The sequence below is a fragment of the Astyanax mexicanus genome, chromosome 16, assembly GCF_023375975.1.
Source record: "Astyanax mexicanus isolate ESR-SI-001 chromosome 16, AstMex3_surface, whole genome shotgun sequence".
Classification (NCBI taxonomy): Eukaryota; Metazoa; Chordata; class Actinopteri; order Characiformes; family Acestrorhamphidae; genus Astyanax; species Astyanax mexicanus.
In genome coordinates this window covers 2,069,759-2,096,275 of record NC_064423.1, presented here as the reverse complement: position 1 = coordinate 2,096,275, position 26,517 = coordinate 2,069,759, and the positions used below count along the sequence as shown (strand labels likewise).

The 26,517-nt window shown below is 38.8% G+C and overlaps 1 protein-coding gene across 2 annotated transcripts in view; it reads left to right on the top strand.

Moving 5' to 3' along the window:
- The window catches only part of pik3ca (phosphatidylinositol-4,5-bisphosphate 3-kinase, catalytic subunit alpha), a 49,935-nt gene extending 31,096 nt beyond the window's left edge, over positions 1 to 18,839 (top strand). For both annotated transcript variants that reach the window (XM_049465751.1, XM_022669978.2), the window contains 6 exons: positions 4,248 to 4,369; positions 4,539 to 4,617; positions 7,156 to 7,326; positions 7,436 to 7,553; positions 7,667 to 7,821; positions 11,747 to 18,839. In XM_049465751.1, the coding sequence (XP_049321708.1) occupies positions 4,248 to 4,369; positions 4,539 to 4,617; positions 7,156 to 7,326; positions 7,436 to 7,553; positions 7,667 to 7,821; positions 11,747 to 12,017 (916 nt within the window). In that variant the 3' untranslated portion in view covers positions 12,018 to 18,839. The remainder of the gene's footprint in view (positions 1 to 4,247; positions 4,370 to 4,538; positions 4,618 to 7,155; positions 7,327 to 7,435; positions 7,554 to 7,666; positions 7,822 to 11,746) is intronic.
- The last annotated feature ends 7,678 nt before the right edge of the window (positions 18,840 to 26,517 follow it).

Below are 26,517 nucleotides of genomic sequence, written 5' to 3'. Positions count from 1 at the left end.
CACGGCCAATTACCCAACCCACTCTATAGGACTCCCCCTATCACTAGTGATGCCCCAACACACCAGGAGGGTGAAGACTAACACATGCTTCCTCTGATACATGTGAAGTCAGCCACCGCTTCTTTTCGAGCTGCTGCTGATGCAACATTACTGAGTAGCATCACAGCGCTAACACTCAGAGGAAAACGCAGCGACTCGGCTCCGGTACATCAGCTCACAGACGCCCTGTGCTGCAGACATCACCATAGGAGTGATGTGGGGAGAGAGCTCATAGTGGCATCGCTTTAGACCGCTGGACCACTCGGCGCCCTAGAAAGAAAAAAGGTTTCGCTGAAAGAATGGTCCAGATCATTTGCAATGTGAAAACAGTTTAAGCCTGGTTCACACTAGACGACCTTTTGAGTGGTCAGTCATTGTGCTGTTTATCCTACACCACTGGTTGTTCTGTAATCACAAGTCTTTCAGTTGTTGGGACTTTCACACTACATGGCTGATCGCCAACACAGACTCACAAACTATAACTATAAACTGAAACTATAACGCCGTTACCATTTCCAACACCCCGTTACTGCACATTACTTTAGTCGCTCAATTAACCAATTTTTTGGCAGACAAAGGCACAAGTTTGCGTGTGAGTCACAAGAGACGGAAGGATGGACTGATGGTGAGGTGGTCGCTCTAACCCTATAAAAAAGTGGTAGTTGGAGGGTTTAGGAAGTGGTTTGCCCTGGTTAACTCCTCCTCTTTCTGGTGAACTTGACCTTCTGGCCTCTGGGTCTGTGGGTTTACCTGTGGTTTGGCGTGGTGAAGTGAGGCACAATTGTGACGATTTGCTGCTCTAATCAGTTCAGTGATTGGTGTGGTAGTGTTGTGCCGGGGTCTGAGGCCTTCATTCGGTTTCTGCTGCGCATCTCTGTAGCTTTATCTCTTTCTATCATCGTTATTTCACTGTTCCACAGCTTTACTCCAGGTAGGAATATAACTGTTTTGTTTTTTTAATTATCAGATATTTGTAGAATTTGTAGAGGTTAATGAGAGAATTGTTGTATTTTTTTTTTTTTTTTTTGACGTGGACGGGCCGAGTTCCATTTTAAGGACGTTATGCTCTCTTTTTAGCTGCTCCTGTATCTGAGGTTCTGCTGTTTTCTCTTTTCCTCCTTGGTGAAGCTGTTTGATCCAGCTGTTAAACTGATATAATAATACCATTTTAACAATCATTAGATTGTTTTTGTCCATTCTTTTGTTTTGTTTATATATACATTTTTCCTTTGAGTGTGGTTTGGTTTGTTTAATTTCATCCCCGGAATTGTGTTTGATTTTTCCGTGTTTTTTTTTTAGTATTACAAGTCTTAGCAATTTTCTCTGGTCGTGTGGAATTTTTCATTTTTAGTTTTTGAAATTCATTATATTATATTTTTGTCAACATTTTGGGGTCATTTTTTGTTTGTTATTTTTCTAATAATAGTAATTACATAATTTATTTTCTTTTGTTATTTTTTTTTACGGGGCGAATAACACAAAAGTAACACAATAGTTACTTTCACTGGTAACTAGTTACTTTTATAGTGGAGTAACTTTTTTGGAGAAGTAACTAGTAACTATAACTAATTACTTTTTCAAAGTAACCTGCCCAACACTGTTCGTCACAAGAACACGCCAGAACTAAACATAGGGAACTAGCGATGCCATGCCAGAGAATATCTACAGAGGAGAATACAACCCCTGGCAAAACGTATGGAATCACCAGTCTTGGATGAGCACTCCTTCAGACATTTCATTCTGTAAAACAAACTCTGATCAAAAACATGATACAATAATAAGGTCATTCCAAAGTGCAACTTGTTGGCTTTCAGGAACACTCAAAGAAATGAAGAAAAAACATTGTGGAAGTCAGTGAATGTTACTTTTATTGACCAACCACAGGGAAAAAAATATGGAATCACTCAATTCTGAGGAAAAAAGTATGGAATCATGAAAAACAGATAAACAAAAGATGATTCAAAATACATCACTAGTATTTAGTTGCACCACCTTTGGCTTTTATAACGGCTTTCAGTCTCTGAGGCATGGACTTGATGAGTGACAAACAGTATTCTGCATCAATTTGGTGCCAACTCTCTTTGATAGCAGTTGCCAGATCAGCTTTGCAGGTCGGAGCCTTCTTGTGGACCATTTTTTTTCAATTTCCACCACAGGTTTTCAATTGGGTTGAGATCTGGACTATTTGCAGGCCATGACATCGACTGAATGTGTCTTTCTCCAAGGAATGCCTTCACTGTTTTTGCCCTATGGCACGATGCATTGTCATCTTGGAAAATTATTTCATTATCTCCAAACATCTGTTCAATTGAAGGGATGAGAAAACTGTCCAAAATGTCAATGTAAACTTGTGCATTGATAGAAGAATTAACCACAGTCATCTCCCCAGTGCCTTTGCCTGACATGCAGCCCCATATCATCAAGGACTGTGGAAATTTGGTTGTTTTCTTCAGGCAGGCCTCTTCATAAATCTCACTGGAACGGCACCAAACAAAAGTTCCAGCATCATCACCTTGTCCAATGCAGATTCTTGACTCATCACTGAAGATAACTTTCATCCAGTCATCCACAGTCCATGATTGCCTCTCCTTAGCCCACTGCAGTCTTGTTCTTTTATGTTTAGGTGTCAATGATGGTTTTCTTTTAGCTTTCCAGAATTGAAATCCCATTTCCTTTAGGCGATTTCTTACGGTTCGGTCACATACATTGGCTCCAGCTTCTTCCCATTTATGCTTCATCTGTTTAGTTGTACTTTTTCGGTTTTCAAGACAAATGGCCTTAAGTTGCTTGTCTTGACGCTTTGATGTCTTTCTCAGTCTACCAGTACGCTTGGCTTTAACAACCATTCCATGCTGTTTGTATTTGGTCCATATCTTGGATACAGCTGACTGTGAACAGCCCACATCTTTAGCAACCATGCGTGAAGAGTTACCTTCTTCAAGAAGTTTCACAATCCTCTCTTTTGTTTCAAGAGACATTTCTCTTGTTGGAGCCATGGTTCTTGCCACTCTAATTCGTCCAGCAGCCCTCCAAGGTGTCATGACTGCAGGTGTTTTTAACTGCAGACTAACGAGCAGATCTAATCTGAGGCAGGTGTCCATTTAGGGAAAGGAAATTGACTGGGTGTGTCCTTATTTTCTACCTTCAATTTGAGTGATTCCATACTTTTTTCCTCAGAATTGAGTGATTCCATATTTTTTTCCCTGTGGTTGGTCAATAAAAGTAACATTCACTGACTTCCACAATGTTTTTTCTTCATTTCTTTGAGTGTTCCTGAAAGCCAACAAGTTGCACTTTGGAATGACCTTATTATTGTATCATGTTTTTGATCAGAGTTTGTTTTACAGAATGAAATGTCTGAAGGAGTGCTCATCCAAGACTGGTGATTCCATACTTTTTGCCAGGGGTTGTAATACGCACTTGTAGCGAGTCCAACATGAGTGAGTTCATATGAAGCATCTTCTTATACTGAAATATGTACTTATGTCCTCAACACAGAACTATTTCAAATTTTTGTATAATTTTGAACTCCAGTTATAAACCTTTTAAACATCCACTGCCTGTATCTCCAGGATCAGATCGCCTACCGCCAACCAATCAGCTCACAGTAGCAGTAATGCTAGTGCTTTACAGTGTAAAACCTGTTTACTGTAGATAAACTGAAATATACATACACGCGTTCATTACTTTTTTTAGTGAAACACATTATTCTACTTTCTAACATTAAAGAAATACTTAGAACAAATAGTTCATAGTTATTTTTTATGTAAAGTTTTAGCTTTTACCCCATTTAATAGAGGAGGACAGAGAGTGGGCAGAGTCTAAATAAACAGCTCTGGTTTGTTTTGGACCCATGGTTCTCTCTTTCTGTGATCCCATTGGCTGTATGTAGTCGCTGCTCATTTTACCCCTTAGCACTACCCTTCTGTTTTTTGCATGTGCATGCTTAGGACTAGGTTGTCCTGATTCTCATTAGGCTGAAGGAGGAAGGGGAGTTGTTATGGCTATGTGTCCCTTAGAGATTTTTCTAGGGACCAAAGAAACCCATACATTTCCTTTGTTCGACATTTCTTGTTCCACCTTAAATGGTGAAACAGGTGGCAGAGGCTGCAGCATTTAAGGTGGATTTCACTCTTCAAAAGGGTAGAGGGTACAAAATGGTCTTATTAAGTCCGTTCTAATTTTTATTTTATGGTTTATTTTCATAGGCTCGAGGACTGCAGAATCATGTCGTCGGCGAAAAGGCCACTGTGGCTCAACTGGGAAAACCCTGACATCATGTCTGAGCTTCTCTTCCAGAACAATGAGATAATCTTCAAGAATGGGGATGGTCAGTAAATAGTAAATTATTCTTGTAAGACTATTCTTGTGGCAGTGTCTGTGTGTAAGTTCTGTAATTTTTCTTTCTTTCTTTTTTCTCTGTTAACCCTCTAATATCCAGAGGAAGCATGACATCATTAAACTATAAGTGTTTTTTTTTTTTGTTTTTTTCCTTTTAGACTTGAGGCAAGACATGCTGACACTTCAAATCATTAAAATAATGGAGAACATCTGGCAGAACCAGGGATTGGACCTCAGGTATTTTACCATCAAGCCAATCCATTTTGATTTGCGTTCACATGCACCACTTAGGATGCTTTCACACCTGCCTCGTTTGGTCCGGACTTTCAGACTTTTCAGTTTGGTCCGAACCAAAGTAGCAGGTGTGAAAAGGGCCGCGAACCAGACCAGATTTTGGTCCGACCAAGAGAGGTGGTCTCGGTCCGGATCTTCTGAACCATGGTCCGGTTCTCCTGCAGTGTGAAAACGCTTTTCTGGATGGTTCGAACTTTCGGACCAATTACAGGAAGCTGAGCAGGCGTTCCTCAACAACGGCAGCAGAAGAAGAAAAATAACCAACTACTGAATGCAGCCTGCGGGAAGGTGGAGTTAGACGTCCAGCGCTTCCAGTCCCGCCCACTTTGTCCACGCCACGCCTCGTTAGTCTCGCAAGCTTGTAGTGTAACACAGTATTTAAGCCGGACGACGCGGAACATTATATTTAAAGTCCTCTACCTGCCCTGTACATTGTTTACTTACGTTCAGAGGCGGAGCTATCATCAGACATGATGCTGACAAAGTGGGCGGGACTGGACGGCATGACGCTAACAATAGTGGGCAGAACTGGACGCACTGGACGTCCAACTCCGCCTTCCTGCAGGCTGCAGTCAGTACCCTCTCAAAATAAGCGGAAAAGCAGGAAAAATGAGGCGTGGATACAGCTGCTTCAGGACGAGCACGTTCTTTTGGTGAATTTGAACTAATCTAGAGTACTGTACCTGAAGCTGCTGCTGCTGCTGGTATTAAAACCACAATAGCAGCAGCTCTACTATGGAGATGAAATGAATCTGTTCATTCATTTTATCCTGATCCTGGAAAGACTTTCTGCAGAATGAACCATCCGCTGAATTATCAACACGCCAACGTCAGACACATGTCCTTCTAAAAACAATCAGCATCAAGTTAAGGAAAACATCAACCTTGGCTCGGACCACGGTCCGGACTTTCAGGTGTAAAAGCTCCCTTAGTCACATCATAAAATGGTGTTTTGCTTATGCCCTCATTTTCTATTTAATGATTGTCAGTTTATTGAACTTTTAAAAAATGAAACTGATAAAACATTACCCTTAATTTACAGACATTTTCATTAAACTGCTAAACAAAACTTACAAAAAGATTAATTCAAACAGTAAGAATTACAAAACATACTCTTAAAACATAATGATTCATGCAATTAGAACTCATGTTCAATAACACATGGACACCTTAAAACAAACGACGAAATACCATCTTATCAACCGTGTAACATCCCACTAACGATGAAACACATCCTCATCGATTGTCCAGCCCAATAACCATATAAGACAATTTTACTATCAAGAAAAGAACATAGGACCTTTTTTTATTAAACCCACCAGGATAGATTTTAAAGTTTTTATCTCATCTTAAACTCAAACATCCAATTAAAATACATATGTAATGAGTTACATTTCCCTTATTATGCTGTAATCTTTGAATCAACTGTACTCTATCTAGACATATGTATAAAAGTGTATGCCACAAATAGCTAAATTTGTGCTGGAGTAGCAATAAAACCTCAACAACTAACCAACCAACCAAACAATCATGTGATTAGTAAGGGGGGGAAAGCTCACTAAAACACACACCCGTTAGAGACACTGCTACATTGATACTGGGGGTGGGCGATATGGCTCTAAAATAATATCACGATATTTCAGGGTATTTTTGTGATAACGATATACTTGGCGATATAGGAAAACAGAAAAATAATTAATTAATTTCAGGAATATAGTATAATAGTATAACAGAATAATCATAATGTGGCAAAATAAATAATACAGCATAAAATAATATAATGCAGCAAAAAATATTGCAGAATATTTAGTGCATGAATATAAACTGCAAACTAAAACAATTCTACAATAAATACACTTAAAGCTTCACAGTAAATAATAGACTACTTTTAATAGACTACTTTTAAGACAAACCATCCCTATTATCACGATATGGATTTTTAATATCATGATATTTCTGTGTCACGATACGATATAATATTGCCCACCCCTAATTGATACATATATTTTTCATTTCACAGTTCACAGAAACGTATTGATAATAAGAGGTTAAGACATGCGATAAATCTGGCAACCTTAAAAATAAATAAATAAATAAAATCAAATATTTATTAAGAATAAGTGGTTTTATTTAGTGATATAACCGACTAATTTTCTGCTAAATTCAGAAGGTAGATTACTTTTAATTTATGCTGTAATTTAGGCTCTTACTCACTTATTCAAATATTCTCACACCCAGAACTGTTGTGATCAAACCAATTAAACCAAACAAACTTTTTTTTAAAGTCTAGGAATTTCCCTGTTTGCTATAGTACTGATCTATCCAGCTATTGAGCAGCTTTGTTCTCCAGCTCCAAAAGCCAGTCTTGATTAATGGCACTGCTGAGGATTTCTAATCTCTCATTATAATTTGATGCTCCAGCGTATCAGCAGTTTGTGTCCAGAGAGAATGTGCTTTAGTCTCTCCCTCTTTTCCTTGTAGAATGCTTCCCTACGGCTGCCTATCCATTGGAGACTGCGTGGGTCTGATTGAAGTTGTGAGGAGCTCCCACACCATCATGCAAATTCAGTGTAAAGGAGGTCTGAAAGGAGCGCTGCAGTTCAACAGTTCCACGCTTCACCAGTGGCTGAAGGACAAGAACAAGGGCGAGACGTGAGCATTCCTTATCAAAACACTGTCATTTTCTTTAAAACTCACTATTTTATTGTCTGACAAACTGTACTTACTTTTTTTTTTGTTTGTTTGTTTTTTTATCTCCTAGGTATGATATGGCTGTTGACCTGTTTACCCGGTCCTGTGCTGGCTACTGTGTGGCCACCTTTATTCTGGGTATTGGTGACCGGCACAACAGTAACATCATGGTGAAGGACGATGGACAGGTATGTAGGCCTCCTTTAATCTGGTCTTTTATTAATTGAAATGAATAAGTGTACATAACATTAAATATTAATAATAAAAACATATAATAACAATAATACTATTTGTTTTGTAGCTATTTCACATAGATTTTGGCCACTTCCTGGATCATAAGAAGAAGAAGTTTGGGTACAAGCGAGAGCGAGTTCCTTTCGTGTTAACCCAGGACTTTTTAATCGTAATTAGTAAAGGAGGAACTCAAGAATGCACCAAGACGAGGGAGTTTGAGAGGTAAGTGCGTGAAATCTGTTTAAATGCATAGAATTCATATTAATATTTGTTGTTTAACGTAATGCTCTATTGTGTATATCGATATGCAAAGTACATGCTTTACAGCCAGCATCCTTTTTGTTGCTTGGGTGATGCACAAAGGGCGAAAGACTGAACACCGCAGAACAGGGTAATAAAAAAACTCTAGACTAACCCTGCGTTCACACTGGAGATGCAGCGGTACAGTGTGGCCACGGTTTGGTTCGTATCGCGATTCTTGGGCCACAGTATCGGTTGGGTTTTGATATATCAATATTATCTAGCTCCAAAATGCAGCACGTTTTTAGCCCTTTCTATTTCAAATCAACAAGGTGCTCCTACTCACACTTGCAGAGACAATATTAAAAAGGCACAGATTAATTAAAATCACAACATTTATTATAAAAAAGGAATACTTATTCTTACCATTAATCAAAAACAGGCAAATTTAAATTAAAGTGCAGTAATATGAAATGTAAACATGAATATTATTCAATTAACTCAACCAACAAATATTGTCAGCCAGTCACATACTTAAAGAAAATACTAAACTGATATCACACTGTGCTTTATCTGCTGACTGTGTTTCACCCTCTTCATCAAACTCAACCCTCAATCCAAATGGTCCCAAACAGCGGATTTATAAGCTGACGGCGCCTCTTTAAATGTCCTTTTCTTCGTTTCGCGTTGACTCCTCATGATCATGCATCTGAGAGAGTTTTGTTTAATTAACACTCAAATCTTCAGCGTCTGCCTTCAGTGCTGATTTGCTCCTGGGAAATAAAAAAAAAAAATCGGATTGGTTGTTGCATAGTTGTGGAGCGACAGGCTGAGAGAAGTATATAAAAAAAAAAGTCTCCCCCGGGTCCTAAAGCAGTCCTGACTATCTCCCAGTAGACAAAATACACAGAATGTATCCAATCAATAACCACAAATAAAACGTAACATTTTTGTCACGTTAAAATACAGAGAACCATTGCATCCCTAATTCACACTGTTGCAAATAGTGAGTAATAGGTGTTCAGGGTGTTTAGATGGACACTTCACGTCACGTATATACATCACTACTGCTGATTTTTGTTTTTGAAGGCCTTCAGTTTTGAGTTTTGACCTGCGTTAACGTCTGTCTTCGTATAAGACGGTGTTTCTCAATCTTGATCCTGTGCTTCCTGCTCTGCACACTTAGTGATATTAAGTTTCAAACACACCTGATCAACTAATCTACAACTAAACTCATTAAAATGTGCTTTTAGAGAGGCAGGGGTGAGTTAAAGCAGAGAACTTGTGAAAATTCTGCAGGGCAGGAGAGTGAAAGAACCAGCCTTGAGAAACACTAATATTAAAGTTGTTTTACTGAAGATGTGTTTGACCTGTCAAAGTCCTGTAGCTCATTCGTTTAAGCATTGCATTTAAGACATGTCTAGGGTACAGTGGAAGATTACCAGTTGTATGAAGAAAAAAAAAAATCCAATTCAGTTAAATTAAAAGAGAAAGAAAGCAAACCTGCAGGATTCTGGATGAACCAGTTTGCCCTAGGATGTGCCTTAAAAAAAACAATCAGTCAAATATTCCCCTTAGGCCATTCACTTTGTAGGTTACATTACAGTAAGAAAATTTATGTTATCTTATCATATGTATATTTGTTTTTAAAACCAGCATTGTGTAAAATGTAACCGAACAGAGAACAGCAGTTTAACGTTTTCCCAAGTTTAAACAACAGTAGATTTTTTTTGTAGATTCATTGATTAATCAATTATCAAAATAATATTTTTGCTGAAAATAAATAGATTTAAAAGATTTTCATTCACTTTTATTTTACATAAACTTACTACAGCAAATCTTTTATTGGTTAGCATAGCATTAAAACTCATGAGACAATGTCTGTTGTAGTGTTGTCACGATACCAAAATTATGACTTTCGATACAATATCTGCCTAAATATCTCGATATCGATACTGAAACGAAACACGGCAAAAAAACTAGAACATCAGGAAAAGTAATGGAATAATAGATAACATTTCGTTTAGTTTTTTTTTATTAATATACAGAAAATATTAACAAAGTCATATTCAGTGTTTGCTATCTGTGGAGAACAACATTACTGCAGAAAAAAAGTTTTAACTTATAAAAATAATATATATGATAAATAAATTAGATTGTAATATGTCGCAGTTATTAAACATATCTGAACAAAACTTAAATAAATCTAAAAGTAAAAGATGGGTTTCTGTAGACAGTCTTCCCCATCTGACAACAGTGTGACCCACAGCTGTCTGCTATAGTTCCCCTCCCACACCCCCCCATCACTTCCACTTTCTAACAAGTATGTACTCTTCTGTAGAAACAAGCTGAAAATAACTGTGGAAAGAATTACTGAGAATGTTTTTCTATTTCAGATTTAATTAGGGAGCTGGGAGCTTTAGTTTGGAGAAGAATATTGAACGTTTTGCAAGAAGCTTTTGAGAACAAAACCAAATTTTTATAGATTTTTATTAATTTAGCCACTTTTGGAATCACTGGATATGACATTCCTGAAAACTACAACTTTTAAGAATAATTATTTCACACGTAATATTTTTTTTCTATTGTAGTTAGACATACCAACAAGCAGTAGGGCTGGGTATCGTTTAAAATTTACCAATATCGATACCAACATGATACTTCGAATTCTGTACCGAAACCCAAACAGTACTTTTTTATACCTTTTTCTAAACTGTAACCTAAACAATGCAAAAATCAATAATTATTCTCACACAATGTATTTATTTAACAGCCGGCATAAGTAATCTCATTCTCATACTGTCATCATGAGAGACTCCATCTTTCTGGATCCTGTTGGAAAAACAGTGAGCATGTGTGTGAAGCTTTATTAAGAACAAAAATTATTGTTTGTGCGTAAACTACAAATATTTTTTCTACCCATACTGCATTTCAGTTTAAAAGTTCTTTTTTTTAAATCAGCATTACATTTACAAAATTAAGTTAAATAATATTGGTGGCGTTAATAATTATAATCATGATTTTTTTTTTTTTTTGTGACAGAGTTAGGAGAGGAGTTTTTCTGACTTCTTATTTTTTGCTTTAATAAATGAGTGCTGTGTATAGGTGTAGACTGCAAATCATATTCTGCAGAAAATTTACTTTTTTCCTATTTTTTGTCACTGATTATAAACAGTTTTTTTTACAAAGCAGCAGGGCTTTTTAATCATAAAGTTAGCTCAACTAATGTTCTTATCCTAGCCCTGTACAGCTCATATCTAAACTGATGCAGGGTATGATAGATAATGCTAAAGTATAGTATAAAGTAGATATTCTTTCACTTCTTCAGGTTTTGGTCTTGGTTAATTTGGTCCTGCTTTTGATTCTGGTGATTCTGCAGTGTGTGTTTTTAGCCCATTTCTTGTGAGTGTTGCCTAATGCACAGCACTTTGCTCAGAGTGAGTTGGGCTTTAGAAATAAAGTTTATAAATAAAGCACTTGGACACCTCTGGTAGAGGACGGGGTCAAGTTTAAGCCTACCACAGCTGTTTTAAAAAAAATCCTAATGTTAGAGAAAACACTGCAATATGTCATCAAATAAACCAGTCATTGCCTGATATGAATTATTATTAATTATTAAGTCTTTGCACATTTAAATTAAATTTTTGTTCTTTTTCTTTTACAGAAAGATAAGGGGGGGGTAACAGAATTAGGAGAGCATTTTTTCTGACTTTTCTATTTTCTTGCGTTAATAAATGAGTGCTGTGTACAGGTGTAGACTGCAAATCATATTCTACAGAAAATGTACTTTTTTTCCATTTTTTGTCACTGATGATAAAACAGCACATTTAGATCCTGAATGATCTTTTATAATTGATCTTCAGTTCAGTATGGCCTCCTAATCCTGGCTCTTTACTGCCCTCTGCAGGTTCCAGGAGATGTGTTACAAGGCGTACTTGGCCATCCGGCAGCATGCAAACCTGTTCATCAACCTCTTCTCCATGATGCTCGGCTCCGGCATGCCCGAGCTGCAGTCTTTCGATGACATTGCCTACATCCGGAAGACCCTCGCGCTGGACAAGTCAGAGCAGGAGGCTTTGGACTACTTTATGAAACAGATGAACGACGCTCATCATGGTGGATGGACCACCAAGATGGACTGGATCTTCCACACCATCCGACACCATGCACAGAACTAAAGCCCACTGGAAGGATCTTGAGCCAGCTAGCGGACCCTTGCCCAGGACCTACTGTCCACACGGTGGCGGTAAAAAAAAACGTGGCAGTCAGACCTCATGTACAAAAATGGGGCGATACCCCAGTTGACCTTCAGAGCACTAAACAATCCAATCCCCCTTTCCCTTTCTTTGTTTATCTCTTTTTGTGGCATCCATACAGAAAAATACTAAGCCTAATATTTGTCCAGGATGGTTGTACATTGTTGCTTGTAGTTTTGTACTCTCTCTCTCTTTCTCTTTTGGTATATATTTGCTGCTCTTTTTTCCTGCAGAGACCATGACAGTTTTGTTTTGATATTATTTTGGGGAAAGACAGAATCCTCAACATGCTAATGGGATGCTTTTCAGGTTACTCATGTCTTCCTCTTCTAAGTACTTCGGAAAAAAAAAAAAAACGCCTTTAAATATGCATGGAACCTCTGAGAACTCCTAGACTAAACAGGGTAAGAGATTGCGTCGTTCAGTCCGTGAACGTTCTCTCTGAAACCGACCCCTGAGAGTTGGCTGTAGTAAAGTATTAAGCAGATGTGGTGGAGTTGGCATCTCCCTTGATCTTACATGATGAACACTTGATGATGACTCTTGAAAGCTGTTACTATTGTTCACTACAAAGAGATTTTTTCATCCTCCATTCTTCTTGTCCATCATCTTTCTAGATGAGTAGTGGGCCAAACTGATGAGCTGAAGTCTGTAGGTATCTGAAGATAGGAGATTGGTAGGATATAAATATTTTGGAACTGGCGATATAGAAGGCAGGGGCTGCAATTGTTAAAGTGAGAACAATTGAAGATCAGTATGAATACTATATAATGGTACCTGCACCATTGCTTGTCTATGTAATGATGGGGGTGGGGGGTAGTTGGTAAAGTCGATTTTGACTCCAAAATTCCAGCAGAATTAAGGCGAGGTCACTGTGATCCAAGGAATCCCAGATCGCTGGTTCGAATCCTGGGTCACGCTGCTTCGTCATCAGCAGTCGAGATAGATCTCAATCGACCATGCCCTCCCAGGAGTGGTATTTGATAGATGATGGCATTTCCTTCTCACATTGCTCCTAGTGTGATTTAAGTTGGCACCGGAGTCTGTTGGCTGATTTATCAGAGCTGGGGATTCAGTGCTTTCCTCTGAATACGTGATGGCTGCCAAGTTGCATTGATTGGCAAAAGAAGCCAGGTCGGAGGAGCTTGCGTTTGTTCTCTCCCTCTTATTGATTCAGGGAGTTCATAATTGGGTAAAAAAAATGGGGTAAAATTAGAAATAAATTATTTAAATAGTTATTTAGTTTTTCTTTTCAGGTTGAAATATGAGCAGAATTTGGCCCAGCACAGGTGAGCAGTTACAGATTACATCCTAGCTGTGTACAGATAAAGCCTTAATGCAAGATGATGTTCTGTGGGTGAATGCACGGTCCTCCCTTCAGGTGTGTTGCATGCCGCAGCAGAAGCTGACATGGTGCTTAGTTAAAGAAAGCGAGCAGTTTAGCGGATTTCTGTTGGTTGCAGTTCTGTTGAATTTTAAACTAGACTGGTTTGTTTAATCGTCTGTGCTTCTAGTCACTTTCATCGTGTTGGCTGATGGCTACACAGTCCTGAGTGAACGTACTATGTACTAATGGTGCTAAATAGATAACTCTGTAAAGAAAGAAAGAGGGAGGTGGTAAAAGACTCTGGACGAAATGGATGTGTTTGATGATGAGCGATGGATTTGGAGAGTTTGAGGTTTACCGGAATGCTATATTATTTTTTTTGTTCATTTTCTATATTCGGACTCGATCTATGTCCTTGACATGCCTTCTGATGCTCATGAAATCTCCTCATAATAGTTTATGAATGCTACGCAGTCTGCAAACAGTGTGGTGAGGATGTGTCAGATGTGTTGTGTATACTTTACTCTTGGGGGTGTTATAGACGTAAGGAAGGAAAACAAAGAAAACAATAGATGTGTTTTTTAAAATAATGATAATAATCAATCACAGGGAGGGATGAAGGCGAGTGTGCACCCACCCTCTAGAGCATCAGGGGTCTCCAACCCTACTCCTGTTGAGCTGCCTTCCTGTCCGTTCGAACTCCAACCCATATCTTATGCCTATGTTCACACAGCAGATAAAAGTGCTCCAAATCTGATTTAATTACCAAATTCAATTTATTTTTAAGGCTGTTCATATTGTTTAAATATGTGACCTACAGGAGACATTTGTCTGAACTGATCACGCTCCTACACTAATTGGTTAATGCAATAACAACCAGACCAGTGCTTCTCATGAAGTTTTGGTTTCTTCATTTTTAAGGAGTTCCAGTTGCTGCTGCTGTATTTATCATTAAGAATTTGTTCCAGCTCACTGTAATGGAGAAGGCATTGTTCCTCCACATCCACTTTTTTGGTTTTAGATCTATTTACCTCATATTGAAAGCTTATGTTCAGACTGCAGGCAAGTTCGACTCCCGGTCATGCAGCTTGCCATCAGCTGCCGGAGCCCTGAGAGAGCACAATTGGCCTTGCACTCTCTGGGTGGGTACAGTAGATGGCAATTTGTCCCCTTATTACTCCTAGGGTGATGTGGATCAGCACAAGGCTGCGTCTGTGAGCTGATGTATCAGAACAGAGTCGCTACGCTTTTCTCCGAGAGTTAGAGCTGTGATGCTATTTGGCAATGCTACAGCATCAGCAGCAGTTCAAAAAGAGGCGGGCGGAGTCTGACTTCACATGTGTCTGAGGAGGCGTTTGCTAGCCTTCCCCTCCTGGTGTTGAGATATCACTAGTGATGGGGGATGGGAGTCCTAATGAGTGGGGTGGGTAATTGGCCGTGTAAATTGTCGAGAAAATTAGATATAAATTTCATTTTCTAAATCAGATCTGTTGAGATAATTGACTGAATTTGCATGTATGGGTTGCTGTTTGGTGTCAGTACTTACATTTTTGGCACTCTTCTTGAACTCTTGCACTTTGTTCCCTCTGAATTTAATGAGGTTGTTGTTTGGTGTTTTGTGAGCACCGCAGAAGATGCTTTGACATCCAATTTGTGCATCCAGACTGAGACACGTCCACTGTTACCTGTTGTGTGATCATAATCAAAAACATCCGATCCAGCCAATCAAAGATTTATGATGCATTAATTGGTTGGATCAGGTGAGGTCTTTTAGCTGTGTTTCTCACACTATATGATTGATGAAAGACACAGGGACCCAAATTGCTCAGTTTTTCACCGACTTATCTGGCTACTATCCACAAACACAATCTGATTGAGAGCATGCAAGGACCTGTGATGCCATGGAGAAGACATTAGGTTCTCTCTTTACCCATTGGCTGTAGGTAGTTGCTTTTCTTGCCTCACAGTTACCAGCTGTATCATCTGCAAGATGGCATCTGTGACTAGTCTGTGATCGCTCACAGAGTGTCTTTCAGTAGTTGATATTATATATATATACCACAGTTAGTTCCGACCCTGCAATGTGATTGGCTGAGAGGCGTTCTATGAGTGTTGTTATCAGCCGGTAATGCACTGTAACCGAAGCTTTCCTTGTATTACTCCACCACATACAGGTAAACTAGCAACGATGCAGCGCTTACAAACCAAACAGAGCAGCAGTGGTACTATTTTAACTGGCGGAGTGTTTATAACCAAACAGATTAAATTCTCTCCTCCTCTTTAACTCAAAATCTTTCAGTATACAGTGTAATAAATGTAACTGTGGTATAATCAGCCTGCACCATCATGCTTACGACCGCAGCACAGAAGTGCCAATATTATAACCTTATTATCACCTTATAACACTCCCTCTCGTGCATTATTGCTTAATCGTTCTGTGCTCACTCAGAGGGTTTTGTCGGTGATTTACAAAAAAACTGTCAACTGGAAAACCGGCCTAAAATGGTGTAGTGTGAACTGGGCATTACATTGAATCTACACAGTCTGCAGGAAGGTAGAACAGTTGGAGACCCCTGCCCTACAGCATTTCTGCCAGCATTTTTTTTTAATGCTCTTTGCTCAGAGGTTGGGTACACCCGCAGACCTGCTCCAAATCAGTTCAACAATCAACGTACAATCACGTCTGAATCATGTTGCAAAGTTTGGTGAAGACAATGAAGTGAAATGAAAATGCTAAAATGAAATCGAATGACCTCTAATGCAACATTCAGCCTTTTATTACATTGTTACTAGGGATGTGTATTGGCAAGAACTATTTCACAATGCAGGACTTGCCGTTTTTAACATATTGTAACAATTTATATCAAATTTGGGAAAGAACTAATAGAATCCAACACACTGTAACTCTTTTAATCCGAGAAACAGAAAAGTTTACTTCTTATCCAATCACAACTGTGCCTGGACCTAAGGCCAGTATAGGTACACTAAATTAATACAGTATTGCAAATCCAAATTTTGCAGTATGATTCAATCCTGACTTTTGCTGATTTTCTTACACCCGTAGTTGTTAACGTCACACACACGGACACATCGTTCTCACTACCTGAGTGTGAGCTGTGAATTTTACAACCTACCTGTGTTGTGGTTCTGGAGAAAGCCTGTCGTGATGTTATTTTTGTTGCATTACAGAACATATTTTAAGCTGTGAAAATCTACAAAGATGAGGTGCAATCAAGCTATCTATATATGGATGTACGTCTACTGGTGGGGTGACCGCCTCGAGATTTGAGATTTTATCAAAATGACACTAGTTTATGAAAGTCTCTGTGTGTTAGCTGACCTTTGTGTTTTGTTTGTTCGTTTGTGTGTTCATTTGTCATGTTCATTCTATTCAATTCAACTCAATTTAAGCCAAAGTTCTACATGTGTGGGAGAGTTGTTAAGAAGAGATATTTGGAGATATTTGAGGGTTTTCACCTACATAATAATCACGTGTAAGTATCTAGCATTAAAATAAAACTAAAGGTGGCCTATACTGTTGGACGGCTCACTCGCAGTTTTGATGAAGTTAATGCAATCAGCTACGTCTGACCTTTTGAAGGACCTTTTTTTTTATTTTTTTACTTTTTTGTGCTCTTAGTAATTGTAAGGTGTTTATTTAAAAAAAAAAGTAAGCTTCTGTCTACCATTTAAATACTTCAAAAAAATTGGCAAAGAGGCCAAACCATTCGCCTTTCCATAGTAGTGGACACAGTCTACACCATGCAACAACGACTACAGTGATACAATGATATTTAATTATACACGTTTTTACAGGTCTGTGCTCGTTTTCACTTTAAATTCTGTAAAGAATATGTACAATTCTACTGGACATTAATGCACCAATAACATATGTACTAATGCAAAGCAGAGGAAGGCATTTCCCCTCCAGTGTACTAGTAGGAAAAATCTACAGAGTGAGAGTGAGTATTCCGAAGTTTCGACGTTGTTGTGGTATTCCAGACTTCTTATGCATTCATGTCCTAAACTAGAGTTTTCAGATTTTTTATTAACAAAAAAAAACAAAACACACCAATGTGATTCTTATATGCAGTAAAACAAACAAACAAACAAACGGACGCAGGCAGGGACAGAAACTCCTGTATGCAGGTGGCTTTTGCACTTTGTCGTTTTTCTCCCCTACTTTATATAAAATGTCTTCAGTCCTTGCATGTGTTTTTTAAGCAGCATTACCAATTGTACGCCTATACTGCCTGAAACAGATCAGATGAATTTTAGAAGGCGAAGTTATAGTCACTGTAAGCAGCCTTATGTTAGCCCTCCAAAAGCCATTTATTGCATGAAACTAGTCACTAGTTTGTGTGCTTTTTTTTTTTTTTTTTGTCTCTTTTGTCTCGTCTGTACAGGTTACAGATCCTTAAGGGGGCAGGACCCGTTAAAAAAAGCCCATTTAAAAATGTAATAATTATGTGTAATAATGTGCAAATGCTTTGTATTTTCCTTCTTTCTTTCGTTCTTTTTTCTTTCTTTCTTTCTTTTCATTAATTGCAACCGGGAAAAACTTTTGAGACGCTGGACTCTGTGTCTTTTATACTACGAGTTACAAGAAAAAAGGAAAAAAAAACAAAAAAACAAACAAAAGGAAAAAGTGGAATGTACTTGAATATCATCACTCTGAACCATCACCGTGTGTGTCGAGATCAAATCTGTTAAACGTGGTGTAGCACTGAAGGTTCGCTCGCATAGGCAATTTCATACCGATCGTGAATGTTACAATACTTCAGTTGAGTTGTGAGTGTTTCTCCTGCTGAAGCTCTTCGGCATTTATTGTTAAAAACTTAAAAAAATAAAAAAAAATTGCTGCCATTCTTCAGTTTCTATGGAAAACAGACACTTCTCTCATGCTATCTGTGTGAAGAGTGGCAAAAGGAGGAGAACAGAATTGTATAAACATTATATACTGAAAGGAAGGTCAAAACTGTATAATATTCTAAAGCATTTTGAGTGGTAACATTTATACCGTTCTTTCATTCGGAGCAGTACTATTACTTTTTTTGTTTTTCTTTTTGTCATTTACATGTTGAATTATATTTTCATTTATTTTCAACAACACTACTTAGTGGGCCAAATAATGTTCCATACATACATACATACATACATCCTGCATGAAATACAAGTTAAAAGCCCTTATAATATTTTTTTGTTGTTTATTATCTGTAGCTGTTCTAAAGAAAAGGTTTGGCCTAAGACTGCACTCTGAAGTAACAGTCTATAACTTCTGACAGTGTCATACCCTCATTACATTTATTTACTGTTTTATCATCATCTTGCACCTCAGTTGAAAAGTTGCTTTGTATTCTGTCTCCAATATTTTGAGTGTTATGTGAGTATGTACAAATAAACTTATTTCAAAGAAATCTCCTCTTTATTCAAATGAAATATCTGTTCATAAGTGTGAGTAAAGCGCTTCTGTTTATTTAAAGGAAGCTTAGATTTCCAGTTGCCAGCCCTGGTTAGCAGCGTTAGCCAGCCGCGGTTAGCGCTGGTAAATTTTGCCTGGTAGCAGTAGATTGGGATTACCCATCCGCCCCTGCAAAAAATATTGAATACAACCGTTTTCCTCATTACTGACGGGTAAAAATGACATGGCAGGTGCTCACACGTTGTTTTACTAGTCTAGTTTGTTTTCTCTTCTTTTCCTATAAATCAGCACAATCAAAAACACTTCTCAGGTAGGGCTGTCGCTGTGAAGAATTTTCCTGTGGTTATATATGGTGGCTCCACACCGCAATATGCGGTATGAACTATATAAATGTTTTTTTTTTAGTATTTTTTCACATGCTTTTTTTTGTGGCTAATATAATATATATTTTTTGTTTTCGGGCTAAGGAGCTCCATACAAACGTGCTTTACTCACTCAAATAATCTTAAAGCTTAATCCAGGGCTCCTCAGGAAATTAAGGAAATTATTGGAGCAGCTGGATATCAGCATGAATCGCGCATTTAAAGTGGCACTCTGAGCTAGAGCTTAGATCGGCCCGAAAAATCCAACCCAGCCCGAGCCTGTGCACATTCTGCCCGAGCCCGACCCAACTCCAACCATGAACTGTCTGTTTGAATGATGTATGATGAATTATGTTAATTAACACTGTAACATAGAAGCATAGAACTATTATTTAATTAAAACGATTTTTAAGAACAGCTACACACAGTGCTGCACGTCAAACGTGGAGGCGTTCACGTGCGAGAGAGAGAGAGATTGGTGTTCTGGTGTATGAGCTACTCACAGGTAAATGTTCTCACACACTGTATCTCCTGTTTCTCTTTTATCTCCTCGTGCTCATATTCTAAACCCATACATAATTCTGCAGTTTCTCAGTGTTTTCTGTTGTTATTTTGCGGCTAGCGCGAGCGCTTACAACTAACACCGTGGACCACGAGGTGCCGTCGCGCTGCCGCTGTTGTGCCGAATCCGACTCCCTGCTGAATCCGACTCCCTGCTGAATCCGACTCCCGCTTCGCGGACAGAATCGGCACAACACCCCCGCTGTAGAACTGCGGGAGTGAAAACAGCGCTTATAAATAAATTAGTTTTTCCACTTTCAGTTTTCGCTATTTCGTTTACTTTCGTGAACAAACACTGGTTACTTATCAACATTGTGATTATCACACCAGAGCTTTATTTAAAAATAAAAATATAATATAAAAAACAGATGCCTACATCTCAGACTATTTTCTGGAGCCCGACCCGACCCGGCCCGAGGAATGTGGTGGGAAATCTCGGCCTGGGCCTCGGGTCAGGTCGGGTTCGGGCAGAGAATCTAAGCTCTACTCTGAGCTGAGTGGAAGGCTTGGATGAAAAGCACGAGATATCATTTAATTAAATGTATTTAAATAGAAATTTCGATTCCCGGCAGAATCCGACTCTCTTTGAGTGCACACGTGTTTGGTAAACGTGGGGGCTAGAGGTTACACTTGCGCTGTCCGTTAATTTTTTTTGTGTAATTAACGCCTTTTAGCCATCATGATTATTAGGAGAACATGTTCAACAGCTTTAATCTTCACATCTGGGAAGATAACTAACTTCACATCTGAATACCTGATATTTACAACTGCTGAAATGATACTCCCCCTCTGATCTCAGCACCCTTCATGATGAAGAGCACAGCACAATCTCAAACAGTGTTGGGCACGTTACTTTGAAAAAGTAATTAGTTATAGTAACTAGTTACTTCTCCAAAAAAGTAACTGAGTTACTCCACTATAAAAGTAACTAGTTAGCAGTAAAAGTAACTATTGACTTACTTCTGTGTCACTCTCCGCCCTAATATTTAAAGTAATATAACAGATTTGGTTATTATTATTATTTTTTTTTCTACTGAGAGCACTTCTTACGATGGTATCCTTTTATGAAAAAGAATGTAACTTCTGTATCATAGAGATTTTTGGCAGAAGTTAATATAAACGTCAGGACAGGTGATCTTACTGTGAACTACAAATGAACAGAAGTCAGGATACAGCAGTGTTTCTTAACCCTGTTCCTGCATATTTTACTGCATATTAACACTGTTCTTCATATTCTACAGCTTTCTCTGCTTTAAATGCACTTAATAAAGTAAGTGATTCAATTCAATTCAATTTTATTTATATAGTGCTTTTTACATAAAAGGTTGTCAGAAAGCCGCTTTACAGGAAAAACAGGTCCACGCCTCTTATGAGCAGCACCACAGAGATGCCAATTTTATGGTGACACAGTGGCAAGAAAATAAACTCCCTTTAAGAGGAAGAAACCTTGGAAGGAACCAAGACTCAGTCCGAGGAACCCATCCTACTCGGGTTGACCCGCTCAGTACAAACAAATAACAAACAACAAACAGAATAAAACAGTACAGAGAATTAATGTGAACTATGGCTAATATAACAGGTACTAATTTATGAATATAAGAATGCGATGGGCACAAACTATAGAGCTATGGCTAATACAGAAACAGATACTGAGTGTGTTAATGGTAATCAGTGCAGGGTTGCAGAGCCGGAGAACAACACAGCGGGCAGAGGAGAGCCAGGCTGGGAACATCAGGAACAGCATCTCCATACATGTAAAAGAGATAGAGAGAGAAAACAGAAAGAAAAGAAAGAGAAACAAAAAGCAGGAGTTAGAAAGGTTGTGTAATAATTCTGATGAGGACAGGGCTGATTCCTGAAAGCTGGAACCACAAACGGATAGATCCAGGCAGACCAGCCAGGCATCTCAACACATGTGCGAGAGAGAGAGAGAGACAGAGAGAGAGAGAGAGAGAGAACAGAGAGGGGAGGGAAGAGAAAGGGGTTAGAATGGTTTTATAAAACTCTGCTGGAGTGGGATGGGCACTGGTAACAGCAGCTCGGGACATGTGGAGAGAAAGAGAAAGCAGATGATTAGGACAGGGTTTATATATGCTGGATAAGCTGTAAGGCAGGGGTGTCCAAACTACTGCCCGCGGGCCATTTGAGGCCCGTTTCCTTTTTTGGAGCGGCCCGCGAGGTATTTTAGAAATAGAATGAAAGTTGGCCCGCTGTTAAGCAGGTTTTTATAATGTGAGATTCAAAGTTTGAACGCTAGGTCAAAAAGTGTCTAAAAAGAGTCTAAATGTGGAGAGAGTGCGCATTTCTAGCGCAGAGAAATCGGGCCAAAGAGTCTAAAAGCGGAGAGAGTGCGCATTTCTAGCGCAGAAAAACAAAGTCTAAAAGTTGCCGTAATTAAGGAGTTTAATATTAAGAGACTTAATATTAAGAAAAGAGAATATTAAGAAAAATCTTATTTTACACAACACTGTCAAAAATAAAGATAGTAAGTCAAGTAAAATGGTGTGTAAATGAAAGTAATCAGGAAAAAGTATTATTTAAAGTGGTATATTTCATTATTTGTTTTATTACAGAGTCTGTGGCCCGTGACTTCAAATATATTTCTCCTTCTGGCCCCCAACAAAAAAAGTTTGGACACCCCTTTTTTTCTGGGGAAGAAAATTGTAGTGAGACATTACCCAAAATTTCTAATACGCAGGACTAATAACAGGCCAGCGTCTTGGGAGCGGAGTGAACGTGGCGGATTGTAAGGAGTAAGAGGTTCCTGTAGATAATGCGGGGCCAGACCATTGAGGGATTTATACGTCAGGAGAAGTATTTTATAGTCTATACGAAATCTAAAAGGTAGCCAATGTAGGGATGAAAGAATAGGAGTAATATGATCATACTTTCTAGCTCTAGTAAGCACTCTCGCGGCTGCATTCTGAACTATGTGGACTTCTAGCCAACAACGCGTTGCAGTAGTCCAGCCTCGAGGTTATGAATGCATGAATCAACTTCTCAGCATCTTCCAGAGAGAGTATACTGCGGATTTTAGCTATATTTCTTAAATGGAAGAATGCAGTTTTGACTATGCTACATATGTGAGCATCAAACGAAAGAATTGGGTCAAAGATGACCCCAAGGTTTCTCACAGTTTTACCAGGTATAATTAAGTGACCGTCTATGTCTACAGTATTAACATTTATGTTTTTATCAATATTAGGACCTAATAGAAGGACCTCAGTCTTATCAGAATTAAGTAAGAGAAAGTTGTGTCTCATCCAAGTTTTAATCTCTTTAATACAGTCTGTTATTTGATTTATACAGAGCTCCTCGTTGGGTTTAGCAGATATGTAAAGTTGCGTGTCATCAGCATAGCAGTGAAAGTTAATACCATGCCTACGGATAATTTTACCCAGTGGTAGCATATAAAGAGTAAAGAGTAATGGGCCCAGTATTGATCCTTGAGGGACACCATTTTTTACTCTAGACTGATAGGAGCATTCGTTATTTAAATAAACACACTGGAATCGATCTCTCAGATAAGATCTGAACCAGGTGAGGGCTGATCCTTTAATTCCTATAAGCTTTTCTAACCTATCGAGCAGAATGGCGTGATCTACGGTGTCGAAGGCAGCACTAAGATCTAGCAGTACAAGGATGGCATTACTGCCCCTATCAAGAGCTGAAAGTAAATCATTAGTTACTCTAAGTAGAGCTGTTTCAGTACTATGGTTTTGTCTAAATTCAGACTGAAAAACCTCATGAATACTATTACTTTGTAGATACAAGCGCAGCTGGTTAAACACGATTTTTTCTAGGATTTTGGCTACAAAGGGAAGATTAGAAATTGGTCTATAGATAGCAAGCTTTCGGGGGTCCAGACTAGGCTTTTTGATAATGTGCTTAATGACCGCCAATTTAAGAGAATTGGGTACGTAGCCCATGCTAAGGGATGAATTTACTATTTCTAGTAATGATTTTCCCACCTTTGGCAGTGCCTGTTTCAATAATTGTGTGGGTACTGGATCTAATATACATGATGTTGATTTTGATGAGTTAATTACACTAAGTAAATCTTTTTCTGTAACCAGGCTAAAATACTCTAGGTGTGTCTCAGAGCTGGAGCAGCATTCATATAGGTAACTTTTGGGAGTGATACTGAATTTTTTGTCTAATGCTATTAATTTTATCATCAAAGAACTTCATGAAATCATTACTATTAATGTCGACAGGGATAACGGAGCTAGTTTGTTTTTGACTGCCGGTGAGTTTAGCCACAGTAGTGAAAAGGAATCTAGGATTGTCTCTATTTTTCTCAATAAGCGATGAAATATACTGGGATTTTGTTTTAATTAGGGCTTTTTTGTAGTCTGTGAGACTATGCTGCCATGCGAGCCGGAAACATTCCAGTTTTGTGTGTGTGTGGTCATTATACCACGGTGCAAGCTTTTTCGCGGGACTCCTTCAGCCTCTTCTTCTGCCGGTGGAGCTCCGACTGCCTCTCGAGCAGTCGCTGGATCTGCTGATCCAGAAGGACGAGCTCCTCGCTGAGTGTCAGGAGAGCATGGTCTTCCACGGTCGCCCTTACCTCGAAGTAAGCACAAACAGACAAAAACAACGGCAAAAATCGAGTAAGAACACGAAAATAATGACTGCCTGAGGGATTTTATAAGTTTAAGAAGGTTATAAGACGGTTAAAAGTTAATAAATAGTAGAAAACGTAAAGAAATAGCTAAAACAGAGACTAGCAACAGAGACTAGCTAAACAAAGAGCAAGCAGGTACGCAAGCCGGAAGTTGCGTCACTCACCACGTCTCCTGATCATATTGGCAGCGCTTAGACTGTTGGTGTGTTGGTGTGAATGCTGAAGTGAATATTTGAGTAAATGGTGTGTTGGTGTGAATGCTGGAGTGAATATTGGAGTAAATGTTGATGTGTTGGTGTGAATGCTGAAGTGAATATTGGAGTAAATGGTGTGTTGGTGTGAATGCTGGAGTGAATATTGGAGTAAATGGTGTGTTGGTGTGAATGCTGAAGTGAATATTGGAGTAAATGTTGGTGTGTTGGTGTGAATGCTGGAGTGAATATTGGAGTAAATGGTGTGTTGGTGTGAATGCTGAAGTGAATATTGGAGTAAATGGTGTGTTGGTGTGAATGCTGGAGTGAATATTGGATTAAATGGTGTGTTGGTGTGAATGCTGAAGTGAATATTGGAGTAAATGTTGGTGTGTTGGTGTGAATGCTGAAGTGAATATTGGAGTAAATGTTGGTGTGAATGCTGGTGTGAATGCTGGTGTGAATGTTCGTGTGAATGTTCGTGTGAATGTTCGTGTGAATGTTCGTGTGAATGTTCGTGTGTTGGTGTGAATGCTGGAGTGAATATTGGAGTAAATGTTGGTGTGTTGGTGTGAATGCTGGTGTGAATGTTGGTGTGAATGTTGGTGTGTTGGTGTGAATGCTGGAGTGAATGTTGGAGTAAATGTTGGTGTGTTGGTGTGAATGCTGGTGTGAATGTTGGTGTGAATGTTGGTGTGTTGGTGTGAATGCTGAAGTGAATATTGGAGTAAATGGTGTTTTGGTGTGAACGCTGGTGTGAATGTTGAAGTAAATGTTGGTGTGTTGGTGTGAATGCTGGTGTGAATGTTGGTGTGTTGGTGTGAATGCTGGAGTGAATGTTGGAGTAAATGTTGGTGTGTTGGTGTGAATGCTGGTGTGAATGTTGGTGTGAATGTTGGTGTGTTGGTGTGAATGCTGAAGTGAATATTGGAGTAAATGGTGTTTTGGTGTGAACGCTGGTGTGAATGTTGAAGTAAATGTTGGTGTGTTGGTGTGAATGCTGGAGTGAATATTGGAGTAAATGTTGGTGTGTTGGTGTGAATGCTGGAGTGAATATTGGAGTAAATGTTGGTGTGTTGGTGTGAATGCTGGAGTGAATATTGGAGTAAATGTTGGTGTGTTGGTGTGAATGCTGGAGTGAATATTGGAGTAAATGGTGTGTTGGTGTGAATGCTGAAGTGAATATTGGAGTAAATGGTGTGTTGGTGTGAATGCTGAAGTGAATATTGGAGTAAATGGTGTGTTGGTGTGAATGCTGAAGTGAATATTGGAGTAAATGGTGTGTTGGTGTGAATGCTGAAGTAAATATTGGAGTAAATGTTGATGTGTTGGTGTGAATGCTGAAGTGAATATTGGAGTAAATGGTGTGTTGGTGTGAATGCTGAAGTGAATATTGGAGTAAATGGTGTGTTGCTGTGAATGCTGGAGTGAATATTGGAGTAAATGGTGTGTTGGTGTGAATGCTGAAGTGAATATTGGAGTAAATGTTGGTGTGTTGGTGTGAATGCTGAAGTGAATATTGGAGTAAATGGTGTGTTGGTGTGAATGCTGGAGTGAATATTGGAGTAAATGGTGTGTTGGTGTGAATGCTGGAGTGAATGCTGGAGTAAATGGTGTGTTGGTGTGAATGCTGAAGTGAATATTGGAGTAAATGTTGGTGTGTTGGTGTGAATGCTGAAGTGAATATTGGATTAAATGGTGTGTTGGTGTGAATGCTGGAGTGAATATTGGAGTAAATGTTGGTGTGTTGGTGTGAATGCTGAAGTGAATATTGGATTAAATGGTGTGTTGGTGTGAATGCTGGAGTGAATATTGGAGTAAATGTTGGTGTGTTGGTGTGAATGCTGAAGTGAATATTGGAGTAAATGGTGTGTTGGTGTGAATGCTGGAGTGAATATTGGAGTAAATGTTGGTGTGTTGGTGTGAATG